At 50.0% G+C, this 21,267-nt stretch overlaps 1 protein-coding gene and 1 long non-coding RNA gene across 2 annotated transcripts in view; one reads left to right on the top strand and one right to left on the bottom strand.

The window, feature by feature from the left end:
* MYO18B (myosin XVIIIB) overlaps positions 1-21,267 on the bottom strand; it is a 168,362-nt gene that overhangs the window by 77,988 nt on the left and 69,107 nt on the right. The window contains exons 26-32 of the mRNA XM_054712773.1: positions 16,902-17,021; positions 16,444-16,552; positions 13,739-13,863; positions 10,069-10,223; positions 5,989-6,112; positions 4,969-5,169; positions 1,225-1,335 (exon numbers count right to left, since the gene is read on the bottom strand). Of these exons, the coding sequence (XP_054568748.1) occupies positions 1,225-1,335; positions 4,969-5,169; positions 5,989-6,112; positions 10,069-10,223; positions 13,739-13,863; positions 16,444-16,552; positions 16,902-17,021 (945 nt within the window). The remainder of the gene's footprint in view (positions 1-1,224; positions 1,336-4,968; positions 5,170-5,988; positions 6,113-10,068; positions 10,224-13,738; positions 13,864-16,443; positions 16,553-16,901; positions 17,022-21,267) is intronic.
* On the top strand, positions 8,421-10,170 carry LOC129148124 (uncharacterized). Its single transcript, XR_008555300.1, has 3 exons — positions 8,421-8,550; positions 8,696-8,995; positions 10,089-10,170. It is a non-coding gene; the product is annotated as an uncharacterized LOC129148124 (long non-coding RNA).

Here is a 21,267-nt window from a genome sequence, read left to right as displayed (position 1 = left end):
TGCCCGCCCCCCCCCCCCCCCCTGGAGGCCCAGCCACCTAGAAACCCAGTGTTGCTCTTCCAGCTCTAATGAACGGGGGGTTACGTTCCAAAACTCTGCAATGTTTCCATATGTGTGAGCTCCCTGAGTCTTCACTCTCACCCTGCACAGCAGCCATTAGCATCCCATTTGTCAGACGAGAGAAGTGAGGCTGTTAGTCAGGCTATGCGGTTTCTCCAAAGCCCTGCATTTGGTTTCCGATGGAGCTGGGATTTGACTCAACCCCTGGAGTCCAGAGGGCTCTGCAGAGACTGTTTAGGGAGCTCCTAAAGGGAATCGACCCTTGGGAATGCTACTCGGCGCCTCCTTGGAGATGCATAAGGCACACGAGGCTCGGACAGACCCATGAGGCCCCGGAGTGGTGACACCTGCTCAGGGAGGCGCACCCCGAAGTTCGAGGCAATTCCACCTTCAGGATCCACCTTATATTCCTATCCGTCAGCACATCTATAAGGATATTCATCTCAGCAACGGGGATAACAACAGAAAATCAGAAGCGCCCTAAGTGTCCAACCACAGGGGACCTGCTGATAAGTCAGAGCGCGTGCCCACAGTGAGCTGCTTGGCAGCCTCTGAACATGTAGGTCACGGCAGGGGGCCCAGGACAAACTGCCCAGGGAATAGCAGGCTCCAAAACCACCTCCCCCATCGGGGAAAACGCTCTCTACTGTATCTAGTGGGAGGGGGAGGGGAGGGGAGGGGGAGGGGAAGAGGGAGAGACATGAAAGAACATGTAAAGCTAGTAATAATGTTGGCTTTGAGGTGGTAGATTTCAAGGGTTTATTGCTTTCTCCCGCACTGTTGGAAAGGTCTGCAGAGAGCTGGGGTAAAACGGGAGAAACTATGTCAGTTGCAAGGGAAGTAGCCAGGCGCTCTTCCTGAAACACCTAAGCCCTTACCCAGGGCATCCATCAGTCACATGGCACTCTGGGCTCTTGGCAGAAATCTTGGGGTGATTATGCTGGACAGTTTCAGGGGCTTCTGGAAGTTTCTGGGTCATATTTAAGATAGGAACTTCGGCCACAGCACCCTTGAAAGCATCCAGGGAGCTAAGGTCTCAGGTGACTGCCCCAGGAGTCCGTCCCCGGGCCCTACAACCCCCTCGCTCTAAGGAAGAGGGCGCTCGGCCTGGGCCTGCCCTGCCCCAAGGGCACAGCCGTAGCCACTGCTTAGCTGCTTACGTACCCGCTTCTGGCAGGACTGGCGGACATCCTCCAGCTCCTCCTCCTGGTCCTCCCGGTCCTTCTGGTGCATCTGCTTCATCCGCTCTATCTCTAGCTCCAGCCGCTGGCGGAGCTGGGGGGGCAGCAAAGACAGTACATGAGGGTGACCCTCACCCACTCCCCTGGCCCTCCATGCCATCCTTAGCATTCCAGCGGCATTTTTCCTTTTTGGCGTGCATGGACCAGAGTCAAGTTATCCCCCCGGGCACCCAGGAAAGTAAAATAATAGTCGATAAGTAGCCCAAATGCTGCTTCTATCCCTTCCTGTACTCGTAACAGACATCACCAATCAATCATATTCCCTTCTGCTGAGTTTAGATGGAGCCTCGGAATCCTTCTCAACACTGCTAAGATGAAACATTGCCTCATTCCCGGGGCAGCCATCAGTGCTGGCTTTTTGGATGGGAGGACAGGTGAGTGAGCGATCAGTACGATGAAAAGTTATTTAGGAGGAGCTGAACGCCTGGAGAGGAGATCACTGGCCCCAGACGTTACCTCTGGCGATTTTGTCTCTGATCGGTTCCCCTTCTCTGTGGAAAACAACCATCTTCGAATGCTATGACGTAAAGCACTTAGCACAGTGCCTGTGCCTGGCACATACATATCGCTCTCTCTTTCCCTGTTATTTTGAAAGCAGAAAGGACTTCCTGGCAGCCTGGCATAGCAGGCGCTGTGTTCCCGGGAAGAGTCATCTCAAAAGCGAGGCCCTCCAAGCCTTGCTCGGCCGGGCGAAGAGCTGCGCGTGGCACTGAAACCACGTTGTATAAAAGGTTCTGAAATGGAAGGCAGAGGCCATGGGTCCCAGCTCCAGTTCAAGGTTTCACCTTCTTGACCTGGATAATTGAGGGCCCAACCCACGCTCTTGCCTCTCAGATGCTGTGGCACAGTGGGATGAACTAAAGGTTTTTGAACTTAAAACTTCAGAGCTTCCCCCTAGATCTATCGAATCGGAATGTCCAGGGTAGAGGTCCCAAGAACCTATACTTTGCAGCTGTCTCTTATCCAGGCCCTTTAATGCGATTGGTCCGTGAAGAAGCAATGGAACTCAATATGTGGGTTACATTGTAGAAACTCTTTCTGATCATGTAGCACAGCGTTCCGGCACCGGGCATCAAACCAAGCGTTCAGAAGGTTACAATTACCGTCCCTAACGTGGAAATCACGCCGAGGAAACACAATCTTGGTCTTTGGAAAAGCGCTGAGGATATTCTCTGTGGGGTAGGGCTAGGGCGAAGAGGAAAAAGGATAGTGCCCGTTGGAGTCCCGGTTACAGCTCCTGGCATAAAGGATGCTCACTTTAAATGTCAACTTCCTTCCTCGCCTTCGTTAAAATGACAGAGGTTATGGGAAGATAATCCAAAATGAGGAGCTGAAGCAAGTAAATAAAATATTTCTTTTTCATTTTTCTTTCTAGCCTCTTGGACCCTCCTGACATCTGCAATACCGTTTATGTCAAGCTTATATGCGCTCACATAAAATCCCCTAGAAAAAGTGCTATATTGTAACCAATAAATACCTCCTGGGTGTCTACCAGGGCACAACGCAGTAGGAAGTTATGGGCGAAGCTAAAGATGCATGAAAGTGTTGAGTCAGCCTCGCCTCCCCTGTGAGGTAAGGATGGACAATTAGGAAGCTGCATTACCTTTTGGGTCCCTGAGGTTGCCTTACGTACATACTACGTTTCTGCTTCCCAGCACTGAGGGGTCCCCGGGTGGCATCTTTGGGTAACACAATTTTCCGAAGGGCTTGACTTATGCTTCACTCTGGGTCGCTATGTGATGCTGCGACATCCTCCATGCCCCTTAATGTCCTACACAGATATCCCCCCTCCTGCACGAACCTTCACGGATTCATGGGGTGGGAAGGAAGCTAGGGGGTGGACAAGGCTCCGATTTCATTGCACAGATGAGGAGAGTGAAGTGAGAGAACGGGGAGCTAGCCTAAGGTCAACCAGACAATGAGCTGCCTTGAGGACTCCATCTGGATGGGATGACATCACAGCTCCTTAAATGCCACCTGTCTGCCCTGCCTCCGGGCCTTCACACAGTGTGTTCCTCCGGCCTGGAATCCTCTTGGTCGGCCAACTCGGATTCACCCTTTAGCTTTCAGCTTCGGTGAATGTCACTTCCTGCAGGAAGTCTTCCCTGACTGTTTCCCCAACTGGGCTCCTGAGACCAGATCTGCAAGTTACACTTTCCCACAACACGCAGGCAGCAATCTTCGGGAGGGCAGAGACCACGTCTGGGTTGCTTGCAGCTGCATCCTTAGCAACCACGCGGTGCATGGCACAAAGTAACTGCTTAATAAATGAGTAAAGGAACTGTTTTCTGAACTGCTCCACACTCTCTCTCCCCACATCTCCCACACCTTGGTCTCAGTACTCAGTACTCATACCTGATGGAATGGAGGTAAATGAGAAGCAAGGGCAGGGACCCCAGGGTTCCCCCTACACGTGCCACCTCCACCTTTCAACCCCTCCCCCTCCTCCCTCCAACTCCTCCGTCCCAACTTCACCAGAGCTGCTCAGAGTTCTCTGCTTTACATATTTATGCTGCCTGCTCAGATTTTCTTGAAAAAGAGTTCCCAGCCTTAAAATCTCTTCAAAATAATCACCCCTTATGAAATCCCACATGAGAAATTTCTGTAGAGCTAAGCATCAGGAAAAGCCTTCTCCGCCTGAAAAACTGCTGTGTTTTTATCATGGGGATAACAAAAGGCAGGCAACGCAGGTTTCCTTTTTCTCTCTGGCCACCAGGAATTTTAGAGCTAAAACAAGTAAGTGTGTAAGATTGCATGTTTTGCATATCTGCATGTTAGTACACGGTCCCCATCCCCTCCTTAGTGTCCACTTTAATTTGTATTTTTCAGGTTCAAATTGTTGTAGTTATATTTCTTCTATTTTGTTATGCATGCATCTTAGAAGCTGCCTCAAATTCCTTATGGAACGAGGTAGGCGTATAAACAAACAAGCAGACAAATAAAATATTCATTTGATACTTCATTGAGCGTGCTGGTACTAGAGCATTTGATATTCCTGCCTTATTCCCCTTAGCTATTTTGCATTTCCTGAAGACTAGCGCTCCAATCTTCCTCGATAGTGTTCACAGTGCTGTGCACAGAGTAAGTATGCAAGGCGCTGCAGAGTCACATGGCGCAGGCTCCAAACCTTATCCCTCCACACCTCCAGCCTCAGCCTCCATATCTGCAAAGTGGGGGCAATTAATATATCACCACAGAATATTCATGAGATGATACATGGGGAGAGCTTTGGGCGGAGTCAGGTATACAGACAGTGCTCAATTGATGTCAGCTATTACGTCAACACCAACTATGCACCTGGCCTCATTCTCGGCTCTGTAGATGGCCTGATAAGTGAGATCAACAAAAAACCATGCCTTCCTGAAACTTAGGTCCTAATGGGAAGAACAGCATTGGGCACGTTTTAAACAATTCTATCGATGTGACAACAGCAGGTGCCATGAAGGACAAACCCGCTAAAGAGATGGAAAGTGAATGTGGTGTGGAGGAGGGGCTGTAAGGTAGCAGTGCGCCTCGTCATGAGGGTCTGAGTGTCAGACCTACAGCTTTAGAGGTTCTCTGGGGTAACAGGGAGCCACAGAAGGATGGGAGCAGTTGAGAGAGGTACCCACGTCGTATTTTAACAACACCCCTGGGCCTTAGAGTCTGCCAGGGACAGCTTTCCTACCTGCTCCAGCTGCTGGATGGTGTTTTCCTGCTGGTTCCGGATCTGCTGTTGCTCGAGGGCATTGGATTCCAGCTTCCAGAGCCTGTCCTTCAAGCCAGCGACGCTGTTCTCCCCCGGAGAGGGCGGCGTCAGCAGCTCCCGCTTTTGAGCCTGCAGCATCTCCACCTCCTGCTTCAGCTTCGAGGTTTCCTGCTCCTTGTGCTACAGAGACAAAGGGGACGGAGGCTGGAGTCCCATGACCACGGCCTCCTCCAGGGTCACCCCTAACACTTGCTGGAATGGTGCTTCCCACTTTTCAGTGCATGCCTTCCCCACTCACCATGCAGCCCCTCCTAGCGCCCCCTGCAGGACACCCAGGCTGCTCTCTGGAGCAGCACAGGCAGGCGGGGGCAGGAGAGCAAGCCACTGCCCCTAGAGTTAGACCTCCAGGCACCTCAAGGGAGTGCCTGCCCCATTTGTAGGCTGTGCACCTGCTGAGGCCAAGACGGAGATGCAGCAGGGAGGCAGGGTGTCCAGAAGTGACTTTCCAGGTTAGAAAGTCACCTAAGGGTCAAAGAACTGTGGGCTAGATCATGAAGGAGCTGCATCCAGGCTGAGAGGCTCAGAGGTTCTTCCCGGGGTACTAGGGAGCCACAGCAGGGTGAGGAGCAGCTGAGTAAAGTGCCTGTGTCATATTTAATAAAGCCCCTTTGCATTGGAGCCTGCATGGGACAGGACACTGCCTCTGGACGGGGTTACCGCTAACTCATTCCATGCCGAGCCTCTCACACCTCGAGAACCCAGGCAGGAGACCAGAGCACAGTCAATATTCGAAGCTAGGGAGGTCCGACGACCTATCTGCTGTCTACTGTTGGTTTTATTAAGGCCCCCGGAGAGCATGACTCCAGATGGCTGGCAGGCCGGGACGCCCACACAGAGTTCCCTCCCCCTGCCCATCGCCATTTAGAGCAGGTACACGGTGGGGTTTCCTGAGACCCAGAGACGGAGAGCCACGAGGGCTCCGTGCCTCCCATCCCTTACCTTCAGCTGTTGCTGGAGCTGGCCCAGCTCCCACCGGACACTGGTGTTCTCCTGGGCCACTTTCTCGCGGAGCCCCTTCTCAAACACAGACTCACCCAGGGCCTGGGCGAGCTGCATGTCAAACCTGTCCAAGCAGAACGCGTGTCATGGCTCCACTGGAGTGGAACCCACAGGTGAGGACCGAGGTGGGGCACCTGGGGCAGGGGAGGGGATGGGGAGAGCAGCCAGCTTGCCAAGAACTGGGAGAGAGAGAGAGAGAGAGAAGGGGAGGAGGGGGAGAGAGGGAAGAGGGGGAGGGGAAAGAGAGAGACTAGAAAATGGTGGGGTTTGCTTAATGCCTTCCTGTAAGGTTGTGGATGTGGGGTAGGAAGAATCTGGAATATCAGAGAGCAGCTTTTAGAGTTTGTATGAAGTTTTCACAAAATATTGAATGCTTATTTAAAATGGGACTTAAAAATATATAGATAAAAATTAGAATGAACCTGTATACAGAGAATAAAAATAAAAACATATTTGGGACAACCTGATCCATCTGGTCTGCCAATGTATTCCAAGAACCTTTACCACTAGCAAGCCCGGGCTTGCTGTCTAATGAGCACTGACCGGTGAGTGGATGGCTGGAGATGGCCACACAAACAAGGGATACCCTGCAGTCCATATTTTACATGATGCTGCTGGGCTTATGCGCTTACAACCCCATTAGGGCAGGGTAGTTACTGGTAAAATGCTGGACATTTATACATTCAGCGTGTTCACTTGTTTCCCCAGCAGATAACACCGAGACTAGAACAACCCTATTTAGGACCATCCAGGACTGAGGAAATGGCTGCTTTGGGGCCCACCTGCCCCTCCAGCATGGTGACCCCTGGAGGAGAAGTACTTCCTGGACTTGACATCATCCCATGTGGTTGTGTCGGCCTTCAATCCCCATCACAGATGAGGAAACCACAGAGGTGCTCTGCCGGGTAAGCTAGGACTCTGGTCATTAGCCCTTGGACCACATAGAAAGGCCCACTTTTCCAGGGAACTTGGTGTGACCGAAATGGCCAAACTGGACATGGGATTTGGGGTCTCGGTAAAAAGGTCTCCCTGTTACAAGATTATCCAATGTCCCTTAATACGAGATGGTCATTCTGAGATTCAGACTCCTGAGAAAGCCAATCATGGCTCACAGGAGAGAGCTCTAGTAGTGGAACTGCCAGGAACTTTCTGATTGGCTGTTAATGACATCATTCAAGAGGTGCTATTGGCTGCCTCTGAATGGAAGCATTGTGATGAGGATGATGACCCAACAATCCCAAGTGCCAGGGTCTGGAGTGAGGTCCACGTTGTCCTTACAACAATTTAGCAAGAAACATGTTATTACATCCATTCTACAGAAGACAGGCGGAGTAATTTATTGGCCCAAATTTCCCAAGTGGTGGAAGCGAGCTTGAGCCCAGGTTCTCTACTGTCTTCGGGACTACCCACACCTTCCTGTCCCTGCCCTGGGACAGGTGCGGAAAGACAGACAAGCCAGGCAGTGACTACTGTTTCAAAAGAGTCCTTGACTTAACAGGCCACCTCGGGCCAAAGAGTGGCTCCTACAGAGCCTAACTTCTGGAACACACCGGCCCACCAACTGAGGCCAGATGGACTTGCACACACCCTTCACCCCACTAGGAAGAGGCGGGCTCCAGCCTCTGGTGAGCGTGGGAGACAGTGAGCCCAGCACAGGCCTTACCCCAAGGAAGCAGCCTGGGAGTTCCATCAGCCCTCGAAACGGAGCTTTGTGACCCATGGGGTAACCATGGCAACAAAAAGCCACCCCCTCAGATGGAAGCATTTTGGATCACTCTGAACTCAGAAGCCAATGTCAGGACAGGAAATTCTACCAGCGTGGAGACATCCCTCCATCCTGGGCCCGGCAAACTAAGGAAGCAGCTGCATCTACAATTTGTTGACAATTCGAGGGAGATGAGGAAGTACTGCTAACTGCTAGATCTCTCCCTCACCATTCGATGGAGAATCCCATTGCCCTCAAAGGCTTCCTGCTAAAACATGAATCCTACCAGAAAGAGAAAGGCTGTAATTTGCAATTAGCATCAAAATGTAAATGGACTTCTGCCAAGAGATGGTAGCAGAGTAGAGGGCATCAGAGGAGAGGTGTAAGTCTTGAGAGGAGAAAGCGTAAGTATGGAGGAATGGGTACTCATGGGGAGATTCTTGAGCACCTGGAATGGGGGATTCTGCCCAAGAGGATGAGGGAAAGAGCAGAGAGATGGAGTTTTCTGGGTGTGCAAACTCCAGGGGCAAACCCCCTCCCCATCAGAGTGGAGCCCCTCCCCAAGGCCTCTCAGAACTGGAGCGGAACCCACAGGTGAGGACCGAGATCATGAGAGCTGGCAGGAACCTGGGGGACGATGGGGTCCATGCCTCTCGGTTTACAGGTGGGCTCTGATGAAGCCATTCTGCAGCACCAGGTGGCCTGTTTAACTGTCCAAGGAGTCCTCAGAACCATCAGTGACTCTCTAGCCCAAAGAGGAGGTGCCATTTGACAAGGCCCACCCAGGAAATCACCAAGTAAGCCATTCCCCGCCCCCCTTTTAAGGGCAAGGTTGAACCAGAGCACCCATGAGAAGATGGGAAAAGAAACACATCAACAGGAAGAGAACAAACCTCCCACATTTGGGGGGGGGGGAGGGGGCATGCTAACAACGCCCAAAAGATCTTTATTTTTCAGATGAAGAAGCCAGCTCAGAAAATCTCAAGGATAAAGAAGAGAAACAACATTTAATGCAGATCAAGTTCAAACGCTATGCCACTCCATGCAAAAATAATTCAGCTCGGCAACTCTGGGAAAAGATCAAAACCACGTCCTGGCATCTCACCCACAGGAACACTTCTGTGTATTTTTATCCTGGACCCTCTAACAGAGGCTGTGTTTCCTCTATTTGCCTCCTGTGACATCTCCAGGAGGGCCTGCCCGGCTCAAAACAGGACCCCTGCACACCTCTCCTCTCACCAAGTGAGCAGAACTCAAAACACAGCCAGGGGTCCCGGGCCTGAAGCATCGCAGGTGCAGAGGTCCTGCGCTAGGGAGACTGAGTGTGGACCTGGGCCAGTCCAGCCTCCACCACTGGCCAGCTGTGACAGCGTCCCCATGGGAACCACTGTGCAGCTTCCAGACTGGCGACTTGTTGGTGCACAGGGTCCAGTCCCCTGCCAGAATCATTATCATGATCTGAGCATCTAAACCCTAAATGAGAACGGCAGGGACTCAATGTTTAGGTCTCTTCCTCATTCTCGTCCCCCGTGTTCAATAATAGGGATAGATGGGAACCAGAATTTAGTCCAACTGGATATACCAGCTATCATTTAGTCCTCGCCACAGGGGCATTCTCATCCCCAACCTGAGGATTTTATCTGAGACTGAGAAAGGCTGAATGACTTGTCCAAGGTCACACAACTTGGAAAGAGGCATAGCTGGGACTTAAACCGGGGTGGTGGACCCCAGACTGAGCTGTATTCATCCTCCGTAGCAAACTCTTTCCTTAATAAATGGGGATGTTGAGGCCCAGAGAGGCCAAGGAAGTTCCCCAAGGTCATGGTCCATTGGTAACAGAACTGAGACTGGGTAACAGAAAAGAATCATTTTTTGATGGATTCTTGAGAGAGAACCTTACAGGAATAAGGTGTGAGGACAGGGGAGGAAAATTTAGGCCAGTACAAGGGAGTTAAGTCCCATGGATGAGGAGCCCTGACAGAAGTGAGAGGGCCACGCCCAGCTGGTGTGGCTCAGTGGCTGAGCGTCAACCTATGAACCAGGAGGTCACAGTTTGATTCCCGGTTACGGCATATGCCTGGGTTGCGGGCTGGATCCCCAGTGTGGGACCTGTAGGAGGCAGTCAATCAATGAACCTCTCACATCATTGATGTTTCTATCTCTCTCTCTCTTCCTCTCTGAAATCAATAAAAATGTGTTTTTGGAAAAAAAGAAAAGAAGTGAGGGGGTTTGGGAGGAGCCTGAGACCCCCAAAGACTCCAGCACCCATGCTGCCCCCTGGTGTCCAGGTGGTGATGAGGAGGAACGTGACTCACTTATTTTGCTTCTTCTCAAGCTCGTGGTTTCGGCTTTGCTGGTTCTCCAGCAGGAAGCGGGTGTCCTCCAGGTCACAGGTCAGCCGGTGGCACTTCCTCTTCAGTTGGTGTGCGGTCTTCTTGGCCCCCTCGTACGCACTCTGCAGCTCCGCGAGCTGTGGGAGTAACAGAATGAATCTCCCGGCTCACTTGGAGCAGCTGCCAGAATGGGGAGAGAACAGGCGCTGGAGGCAGAGACCTTGTCTCAACCACTCTCTCTCTACTTGTCACCTGAGCCTCAGTTTGCCCAGAGGTAGAATGGGGTCATTCCATTCATCCCTTGGGGTGGCTTTTTCTGTTTCTCAGAAATCCTCCTGCCAACGCTCCCACGGATCCTTTGCGTGCCTTGCCTCGACTTAGCAGCCCTTGAAGGCTGTATAACTCATACCCCATCAGCTGGCATAATCTGGGGAGCTATGCGAGCCAGGAAGCAGCTGAAACGGCACACCAGGAAAATCAACCGGAAAACCCCAGAGACGGGCTCAGAGGTTAGACCAGCAAAGAGCACTTTAGACGGCCGGGTCACACGGCAACGCACACGCCGGTGCAAACACAGAAGCCAACGGCTCTTGCGTCTTCCTGCAGGAAACTCCCTCCCGAATGTCCTAGTTTAGATCTGGGAGAGAAGACAGCTTCGGGACGCTCGCTTTGAAGAAATGGCCTCATTAAAGTATTGCTTTAAATAAGCAAAACGCTGAGTTAATGAAGCCTGTAATTCTAAATTCAGTATTTGACGGCAAATGGGATGTTTTCTTATATTCGGCTGCCCGGGAAAGGTTGCGGTTTTATTACTTTTTAATGTCGCATGGCTACCCCCTTTCCCTGGGGATACTGACCCGACTTTATAATTCCTTAGTACAGACAGGGCTGCTGCCCTGCCCAGGTGTCCTCCTGTGTTTGTCTACAGCTCAGGATGCCTCCTGGAGGAGCACCGTGCCATGTCCGTGCTGCATGCGAAGAGGAAAACCACCACCACCACGGAGGATAATGAGGCTCGCCGCTGCTGCTTATAAACTGTGTGTGGCCGCAAGGTGATCGCAAGGTGATCGCAGGACACCTTTCTCCCACGGCGAGGAGATGTGTGTAATAAAAGGACAGGCAGAGACCTCAGCTCTCGTGGTGGCTACCTCTACCGGGGAGGCCAGGAAACAAAGCAGATAATTACAATACAACCTGATGAGGCTGCTATTTGGAGAAACAATCCAGGGGCATCCAACCTCATCTGCACCAGGGAAGACTTTCGTGAGGGAATGACGATTAAGCTGAGATGGTAAAGATGTTGAGATGAGGGAGAGGAAAGGTGTTCTAGGAAGAGGAAACAGTAGATGAGAAAGAATAACGTATTTTTTGGAAGGAGAAAACAACGGTGCAGTGGAACAGAATAGAGAGCCCACAAGCGGAGTCACTAAATATAGTCAAAGGAGCAATGGCGATACATTGGAGAAAAGACAGTCTTTCAACATCTGGAACAACTGGACATCCACATGCAAAGACATGAATCTTAGACACAGGCCTTACAGCCTTCACAAATACTAGCTAGAATGGATTACAGGTCTAAATGTCAAAGGCAAAGCTGTAAAACTTCTAGAAGATAACATAGAAGAAAATCTAGATGACATTGGGTTTGGCCATGGCTTTTTAGGTGTGACACCAAAGGTATGATCCATGAAAGAATTGACAAGCTGGAACTAATTGAAATTAAAAATTCCTGCACTGTGATAGACACTATCAAGAGAATGAAAAGACAAGACGCAGACTGTATGACATTTTGGAAAAGGCAAAACTATGGAGATAGTAAGAAGATCAGTCGTAGCCAGGGATTAAGAGAGAGGAATGAATGGTGGAACATAGGGGAATTTTAGGGCAGTGAAACTATTTTGTATAAAACTACAACGGTGAATACATGTCATTACATATTGGCCCAAACCCAAAGAATGTACATCACCAAGAGGGAACCCTAATGTAAACTATGGACTTTGGGTGATGATGATGATATGCCTGCCATGCAGGTTCATCGACTGTAACAAATGCACCACTCTGGTGGAGGACGTTGATAGCAGGGGAGAGTACATGTGAAATTCTGTACCTTCCTCTCAGTTTTGCTGTGAATCAAACACTGAGTGTGGTGCTGAAGCTGGCTTATACCAACCCATGAGAGCTGATTCTGCACATCTCTTCCCAATTCTACAATCAGTGACAACACAATGTTAACTTGAACTCAGCCATGGAGGGAGAATTTACACCACAGAAATTGGCAACTGGCAAATGCTATACATTAGGGGATGCGTTTGTCAGCTTGTTTGCTTATTTCCAGAGAACTGATTTACCAGCATACCACTGGTTAAAGTGTAGACTGGTTAGAATACAGACTCAGGGTGGAGACAATGCAAGACAGGCAAAGAGGCTCAACTATCATTACATTCCTCAAGGGCAAACTGTACTTCCCGAATATCAGAAATGCAGAGGACACAAAACCAGAGCAATAATGGTACATGCTGGTATTACGGCAGACAGGTGGAGGAGAGGGGTGGTGGACAGATTCAGAAATATCCCTAAGGTTACAGGCTGTGTTGGAATGCCTGGACAGAGACACAAGGCAAGGCCTTGGGGGCGAAGTGGGAAGTTGGAGTAAAGACCCTTGTATTAAGTCAGGACCCTCAAAGAGCTACACCTCAGTGAGAAGGACGATGAACGTCCCACCCACCGGCCTGGAAGGTGGTCAGAAAGCTTGCTGCCACTCTGGCTGTGGGTGGAGGAGAAAGTATTCCGGTAGGTAAGAAATCAAAACCCCAGGTCTGGACCTCATGTGGGTTTGGCTCTCAAACTGACACTGCACATGTTGCAAAATTCTGAAACTGAGAATTTAGCGTAATCTCAGGGGCTGCTTCAGAAGGCAGCGCAGGCGGGCTTCTTCGAAAGGAACACGTGCACAACCCTGCAAGCAAGACTCCCCTGAATCAACACAAAGCTTTGAAAGTGAAAAGTAAGACCAACTCACAACAACAATAAAAATAGCTAAACTCACACACACACACACACACACACACACACACAGCATGAGAGAAGGAAAAAAAAAAGAACATTCCACAGTGCAGACCTCCTGGGGCTGCTGTGGTGGGTGTAGAGGAACACGTGAAAAGATGAGCTCACCATCAAAAATTATGAGATGCACAGGGAGCAACCCACCAGAGAGTCAGCATCACTCGTGATAACAGAACACTCTGAAAGAGGCTCTGGCCTGGTCTAGATGAGAGATGGAGGTGGCAAGATTAGAGGCAATGGGAATGGATAGAACTTGACGATGATAACAGAATATTACAATCATTTTGCTGATGAGAAATCGGAGGCTCAAAATGTCATTTCCGCAAGGTCAAGGCAGAAACGAGACTTGACATCGAGAGTGAACGCTCATGTTCTTTATCACACAGCGGATTCTTTCCCAGAGCAGAACACCCACAGGCGGAGAAAATGCTTTCCATATCCCACAGTGGCCAGCATTTGTGTGAACAGTGGAGGTGGGAAGACGTGGAGGGTCGGTGGCCTCGTTCTCCCTCCCCACCTTGAGTCGTGGAGGTAAGAACCCGCCCACTCTCTGACGCCTTTGGGCTGCAGACTATCTGCTCCCTCTTACCTGCTGCTCCAGCTCCTTCCTGGACGTCAGCTCTGAGTCCAGCCTCTCCTCAAACTGCTGCAGGCGCTTTCTGAGAAACCCGTTCTCCATCTGAGCACAGTCGAAGCGCATTTGCCACTCGTCCGCTGTTCAACAGAATGAGGGAGGCCGGGTGGAAGGCTAGGTGAGTGGGGGTGGTTCGTGTCCACTTGCTTAGCTCTTTGTACACAATTTCACAGCATGAACAGAGTTCCTGAGGCCTGACCTGGGACCTCCGGTTAGGAAATCTTGCTCTAAGTCCAAACTTAAAAAAACAAACAAAAATACATGCTTCCTCTAGGCCAGTGGTCGGCAAACCGTGGCTCGCGAGCCACATGCGGCTCTTTGGCCCCTTGAGTGTGGCTCTTCCACAAAATACCACGGCCTGGGCAAGTCTATTTTGAAGAAGTGGCGTTAGAAGTTTAAGTTTAAAAAATTTGGCTCTCCAAAGAAATTTCAATTGTTGTGCTGTTGATATTTGGCTCTGTTGACTAATGAGTTTGCCGACCACTGCTCTAGGCAGCCTATGCTGACCACCTCCAGTTGTCTGAAATCATTGAATGCTCACTATTCTAAGCTCAGTTGTTTTATATGGTACAATTTCTCCACACGTGTACACATACCTTTCTTTAAAAAAATAATCCTAGGGCAGGGGAGATGTTTCCATCATTTGCGGATCCCCAGTACCTTCTAGAAGAGCTCCCTACACACACAAAGGTCCCATATTGATACAAGTTCACCAACTGGAACTGGCCAACTGGCCAATGGTTTAGCTGACCTCCCACGTACTCTGCAAGTTTCTGGAAAGCAGGACCCAACTACAATTCTCCCGTGGCCCCTAAAGTGTCCAGCTCGATGCTGGACGCATGCCACAGAAAGCGCTCTTTAAAGACTCCATCACACGCGGAGGAAAACAAAGACGCTGTCCATCATCTCTGCTCAGGCTCGATCCGTGGTGGAGGCTGTGGTGGCACTGCGGTGGTGCCAGGCAAGTGTTTTATGGCTCCCTCCAACTTTCCTACGTTTCAGAAATGTTCTGTAATGAGTATGTATGACTTTCATAACGGAAAACAAAATATTTGTGGGCTGGCTTCCTGGAAATGAGCACGCAGAGCGGAGAGCCCATATAACATCGTGACGAATGGGCCCATGAGCTCAGCACATCTCCCCCTCTCATCACCGCCCATCTCTCTCCATAGGAAAACAAACTGGGGGTACCATTTAGACATAAATCACAGCCGGGGCGGAACCGGAGCCAACGCTCCTCTGGGGAAAGTGTGCTGTCCCCACCGCTGGTTCTGCGCAAACGCCTTCGCCACGCCAGCGTGTTCCCTACCTAGCTGGGTCTCCGTATCAGAGATTCTCAAACTCCTGAGTATTAACCTCCCTGGTAACTGCCTGCCCTGGGGGTAGCCGGGATGAGAGGAGAACAAGAGCGGAGTAGAAAGCCTTGCCTCTTCTCACCGCCTCCAGCCCTCCGTTCCCGAGTGTCCCTGACGTTTCTAGAGCATAAACTCTCTGGGGGCAGGGAAGGAATGATGTCAGCGTTTTATAAAAGCTGACAGACACACTGGGCGTCCTTCTCATCTAACTCGCTCAGACCGGGGAGAGGAGTTGACAGAGAAGTCACCAAGCCCATCCAACCATGGCAGGTGAGTCTCCAGGCAGCTGAGTCAGACGGGCACCCCCAGGAGTTCCTGGCTCTGCTGAGCACATCTGTCCTGGGGCGATTCGGGGTCCTCTCACCTGCTCTGCCATCGCTTAGCAACTGCTGAGCGCCTGACACTGCTTTTAAATGGGGGGAGGAGTACCTTCTGCCCCACAGGTTGGGACCATAGATAACAATCCCACTAATAGCCTAAATAGTTAATGATGATCAAGTAACTAACAGCTATCCAGCACTATTAGTCATCTATGACTACATGCGTTTGAAAATGGAAAGAAAAACAAACAAAGCAAGACACAACTTCTATGCCCAGAGCCACTCATCTAATAAGAGATAGAATCTAGATTTAAATCCAGAAGTGCAGTTTCATAGGTATTACTTTTAACCACTGAAATGCCTTCCTCAAAATTTATATGAAAAGTATTCACGCCCTAACCGGTTTGGCTCAGTGGACAGAGCATCGGCCTGCAGACTCAAGGGTCCCGAGTTCGATTCCGATCAAGGGCATGTACCGTGGTTGTGGGCACATCCCCAGTGGGGAGGTGTGCAGGAGGCAGCTGATCGATGTTTCTCTCTCATTGATGTTTCTGACTCTCTCTCCCTCTCCCTTCCTCTCTGTAAAAAAAAAAATCAATAAAACATTTTTTTAAAAGTATTCACATATACCAGGTATATAAAGAGGCCTTACCGTAGAGTCACTGTTTTTCTTTTAATAATAATTACTTACATTATTACTAAATGGCACCTGCCACACGGAGAACTCATTATTTGGGATATTGTTGGATTACCTGGTTAATGTCTGCCTGGCCCACTAAGCTGTAAGCTCCAGGAGGGCCAGGTGGGTGCCTGTTTGCTCTGCCAGAGTCTCCGCCCCTAACGCAGTGAGTGTCTAGTGCAAAGTAAGCCCTTCACGTGCATGAATGAATGAGTGGATGGATGGATGGAAGGATGGATGGATGAATGAAATAAAAGGACAGCTTTTGCCAAGAGCATCTACTTGCAAGGGCTCCAACCTGCTCACCTCCTCCAGTGTGACTCCTCTCCAAGTCATTCAACTGGATTTTCTGCTGGGCTTCTTGCAGCTGCTTCTCTACTTCTCCCAGATTCTGCTGCACTTGCTCGCACTTGCCCTGGAAGAAAAGCCGCAAGGGTTCCCACTGCAGCTGGACAGAGGCCTGGGCTGGCCAACGCACCCATGGTACCTCCCCCACCACACAGGCCATTCCCTGCACAGGCCTCACCATGGAGCCTCCACAGCCAGGGACCACCCCATCCTCACCCAGGGCACCTCCAAGGCCAAACCGTAGTAAGACCCAAATGTCCTCCAGGACCTCGAGCATGAGAAAGCATCTTACTTAGGCTTTCTGTTCCCAGGTGTGAGCACAGGGGGACAGGCCCACGCACTCCCAGCCAGCCTGTGTACACACACACACACACACACACACACACACACACACCCTGCCACCCATGACCACTCACCTTCAGCTCCTGAACCTCCCGGAAGGCCCGCAGCCGCTCGGCCCGCTCGCTCTCCAGCACCTGGCAGGCCACGTCCCCTTTGAAGCGCTCGTCGGCAAGCTCTGTGGTCAAGTCAGCAATCTGGAGTGAAGAGGGTTAAAGCGGTGTCACTCCGTGGGGCCCACACTTCTCCCCCCACACCCACTCCACAGAACTAGAAACAAAACAAAAAGGAGGCTTAAGGGGAGTGTTTTGAAGTCACACAGCTTTATTAATAAGTGGCAGAGCTGGGACTTGAACCCAGACCCAAGTAATAACCACCAGTTAGTGACAGAGAAATGCTCCCAGGATGCTCCTGGCTGGCTGTGGATCAGGACTTCCTTTTGCTATTCCTTACCCTGTTGTCTTTATTTTATTTATTTATTTATTTATTATTATTATTATTATTACCCTGCTGTCTTTAAAGTGTTCTGGGGAAACACTTGCATTGCAATGATCTGGGATGGTTGTTAAAATGCAAATTCCAGGATTCTTGTATCCCCCAAACCAATTTATCTGCAGTGGGACCCAGGGATCTGAACTTCAACACACTCCAGTGTGATTCTAAAGCACAACAAAGTTCGAGAATTATCGCCATATAAACTGCTAGGATCTCCTCCTAATCCTGGCCTCCCCCTGGGCTTCGGGTGGGTTAGCTTCACTTATGGGCACCCTGATGTGTTGGAGCTGGACAAGGGCTCACTTGCAACGGGCCAGGGCGACCGAGGAACGCCCCAGATCACGCTCCTAACCTCAGCCCTTGTCCCTGCGATCTCACACACCAGGACTGTGTTCCCTCCTCCTCAGCCAATTAGTGTGAAATCTAATTTGTACTAATCGGCCTGAGCAAAGGGAGCACAAAATTAATTTAATGCATTAATTTTGTGTTCCACAAACCCCAGTCTGGAGCCCAGAGGACAATTAGTCTTTTCAAACTGGAGGAAATGACAGGTGCTTTTCAGAGAGGCAAGTAGCCCCTAACCGTCCCCGGTCCCCACAAACCCCCCCTCTTCCCACATGTAAGGGCCCAGAGCTATTGGCAAATGCAAAAGGAACACCAGCGTAACAAGGGGAGAGCCTGCTGGCAAACCCGAAGGGTCCTTGCAGATCACTCAAGGACCAATTAGCGGGAAATTATTCTCCTACTCCCCTGCATCCCTTGGCCAAAGGGAACCTGTGCGGACCCCCAGCAGAAGGGAAGCCCCATCCCTGCCAACCTGAGAAACTTGAAAACCCTCCTCCAAGGAGCCCTCTCTGACCCGACTCCCAGTCTGGGTAGATGCTTCTCCCTATCACAGCCTGTCTGGAGTCAGCCAGACCTGGGTTCAAATCCCAGCTCTGCCACTCAAAAGCTGTGTGATATTGGACAAATGGTTTTATCTCTCTGAGCTTCACTTTCCTCATCTAAATGTGGGGGTACTAACACTTTCCTCAGAGTCCGATTTGAAGGTAAATCTAGATATAATGTGGGTAAAGGATTGATCATAGCACCTGGCACAGACACAATGCTCATTAAATGTTACTTTATTAAATTCAGCGTTATCCCATTCATTCATTCAATTGGCACTGAATGCTTTGAGAGGCAAAGAAATAGCTAAGATGTATCATTATCTTCAAGGAACTTAAGTCTGCTGTGGGGAGGTGGGTAAGAATTCAAATACATATTAGTAATAGTGGTGATGTGTGAAGGCTTGAAATTTGTAATAACTACTTTATATGCAACCCCTCACCACGATCTTAGGGAGAAGAATTCATAACTGCTACTGCCACCATTTTACTGATGACCCAGAGGCTCAGGGACCGGGAGAATTTCCCCACGATCCCACACTGATAGGTGCAAAGCCAGCTGTCCTGATTGACCGTCCACTGCTTCACCAGATACCACATCTGTCCCCACAGAGGTGTAGGGCTGTGGCCGAGCCCGGGGCTGGGAGTCAGAAGACCTGGGAGACGATCTGGGCTCAGGAACCACTCGACCCCGTGACCCTGCCACGACCGTCCCCACCCGGGAGATAAGCTCCAGCTACACTCCCGACCGATCGCCAGGACCACACCTCCGCAGCGCTGTGCAAGTGAACTTTCCCACGACATCTGCAGCCCCTGCTGGATTCGCCCAGCAATTCCTCACCAAAAAGGGCCACTGCTCAGACTAATGAGGGCAGGCGCTGGACTGCACGGGCCTCCGTCTTCTGCCATAAATACGCTCCTGGGAAACGCCTAAAATATATCCCGGGGAGAGAGGAAGACACGCCTCTCTCATATATCCTCAGGAGCTCCCGCAGCCTTGGAGGTGCTTCCTGCAAGGAGACGGGCCGCTTTCCTGAGAAAATAAAAAGCCCCGCTCTGCACCGAGGCCGGCTTTGCACGCCTGAGGAATATTTATAGCCAGCCTCTCCTCATCTCCTCATCTCCTCTCTGCTCCTTTGCAAATGAAGCACTTAAATCATTTTGCAATAATGTTGTTTTTTTAATAAGCCTAGTCTAACGGAGTTTCCAATGATGAGGCACAACATGTATCGGGGAAGTTTCTATCGACTGTTCGCCCTCCCGCTGAGACCAGGGGGTGGAGTGCAGAGCCTGTGAATGGGGTCGGGGTGCCTTCACGATGCATGGCCCTTCAGGGGTGTCTGCTCCCCAGCTGCTAACAGAAAGTGGCCAAAAGAAAACAGAGCCCCACGCACGAAGGCGATACCTTTCATCTGTTCTCTAGCCTCGTGTTTCTCAAAGTGTGGTCCGCGGACCAGCAGGCTCAGCAGCACGTAAGGGCTTAGGAACGGAGAAGGCTCAGGGCCTCCCACACCCACTGACTCAGGATCTCTAAGGCGGGGGTCCGGCAATCTGTATTCTAACACGTCCTTCAGGGGGTTCTGGTACACTTTCAAGTATGGGAACCACAGCTCTAATGCAGCCCAACACCCCTACCCCTCCCAACGCCACTCCCTCCCTCCGCCCCTCCGCACCACGAACAGCTCAGGGCTTGTTAAAGAAGCAGGGAAGGATCCCTCCACCTCGATTCCCTCCTGGATCTTGAGAGATGGGGAAGCTACAGGGTTAACAGTGATTCTGACGCTCTTGAAAGTGCCAAAGCAACCAACATAAGTCAACAGTAGCTTTTGGGAGGGGGGGGAAGGGAACCACACCCCTTTCTTCAAATAAAATCGTACTCGGGCCCCCACACACTACATTTCGCCAAATCTGACCTGTCATTGATTACAAGATGCACAATTATAGAACCTGAGAAAAGAAAGTGCTGCCAATTTTTGGTGTAAGATTCCACTGATTGTTGAGATGCATCCCAATTCCAGAGATGTACAGAGGTGGAAAATAACGTGCATCTGAGAATCAATAAAATATAGACTAAAACCAAAAAAGTGCATCTACTGTCATTGATGCAGGTTTGGGGGTTCTGGAGCCCTTTGATCTCTTCCTTGCCTGTCGGCAGTTTTGAAGAGATGGGGGTTCAGAAAATACAATTTCAAATTACTGCATCAGAAACGTCTAGCCACTGAATGGAAAAAGAGATCTGAAGTGCATCTATCCAACAACTGAACTTGTATCCACGAGGTATAAAGAACTGCTACAAATCAGTAAGAAAAACAGCAGAAAAGACTTGAAAGATCACTTTGCCAAAGAGGACAGCCAGAAAGTTGCAAATTAAAATCACAATGTGGCACTACTGTGTGTGTGTGTGTGTGTGTGTGTGCGCCCACACACACACCACACAAATTGCTAAATGAAAAGAGAGATACCACCAAGTGCCGGTAAGGATATGGAGCAACTAGAACTCTCGCCTGTTGCTATGGGCGTGTAAATTGATACAAACACTTTAGCAAACTGCCTGGCAGCATCTATTAAAACTGAACAGAGAAATAACTTAAAACCCAGCAATTCCACTCCTAGGTCTATTCTCAACAGAAAGGTATGACAGGTGTGTCAAAAGACAGGTGCAAGAATGTTCTCAGCAGGCTTATTCATCATAGTTCAAAACTGGAAACAACCAAATGTTCATTTCATTTATTACTTCCAAAGAGTCAAATGTATCACTTCCCCTAGAGATTTGAGCTTTTTAAAAATTGTTTACAATTAAAGAATTCCCGTTGACATGAGTTTCGATCTCAGGTTTACACTTGCTTGATAAATAGTGATCTATACACATAATGGCATACTATGCAAGCAATTAGAATAAATGAAACACAGTCATTTATGACAATGTGAATGGATGTCACAAACATAAATGTCAAATGAAAGGAAGCAGACACACATGAGTATCCACATTTGACTGCATTTAGATAAAGTTCAAAATCAGAAGAAAACTAATCTCTAGTGTTAGAAGTCAGTTTGGGGGGGC

The sequence above is a fragment of the Eptesicus fuscus genome, chromosome 23, assembly GCF_027574615.1.
Source record: "Eptesicus fuscus isolate TK198812 chromosome 23, DD_ASM_mEF_20220401, whole genome shotgun sequence".
NCBI lineage: Eukaryota > Metazoa > Chordata > Mammalia > Chiroptera > Vespertilionidae > Eptesicus > Eptesicus fuscus.
The sequence above is the reverse complement of the archived record's forward strand: the minus strand, read 5'-3'. Positions and strand labels throughout refer to the sequence as shown.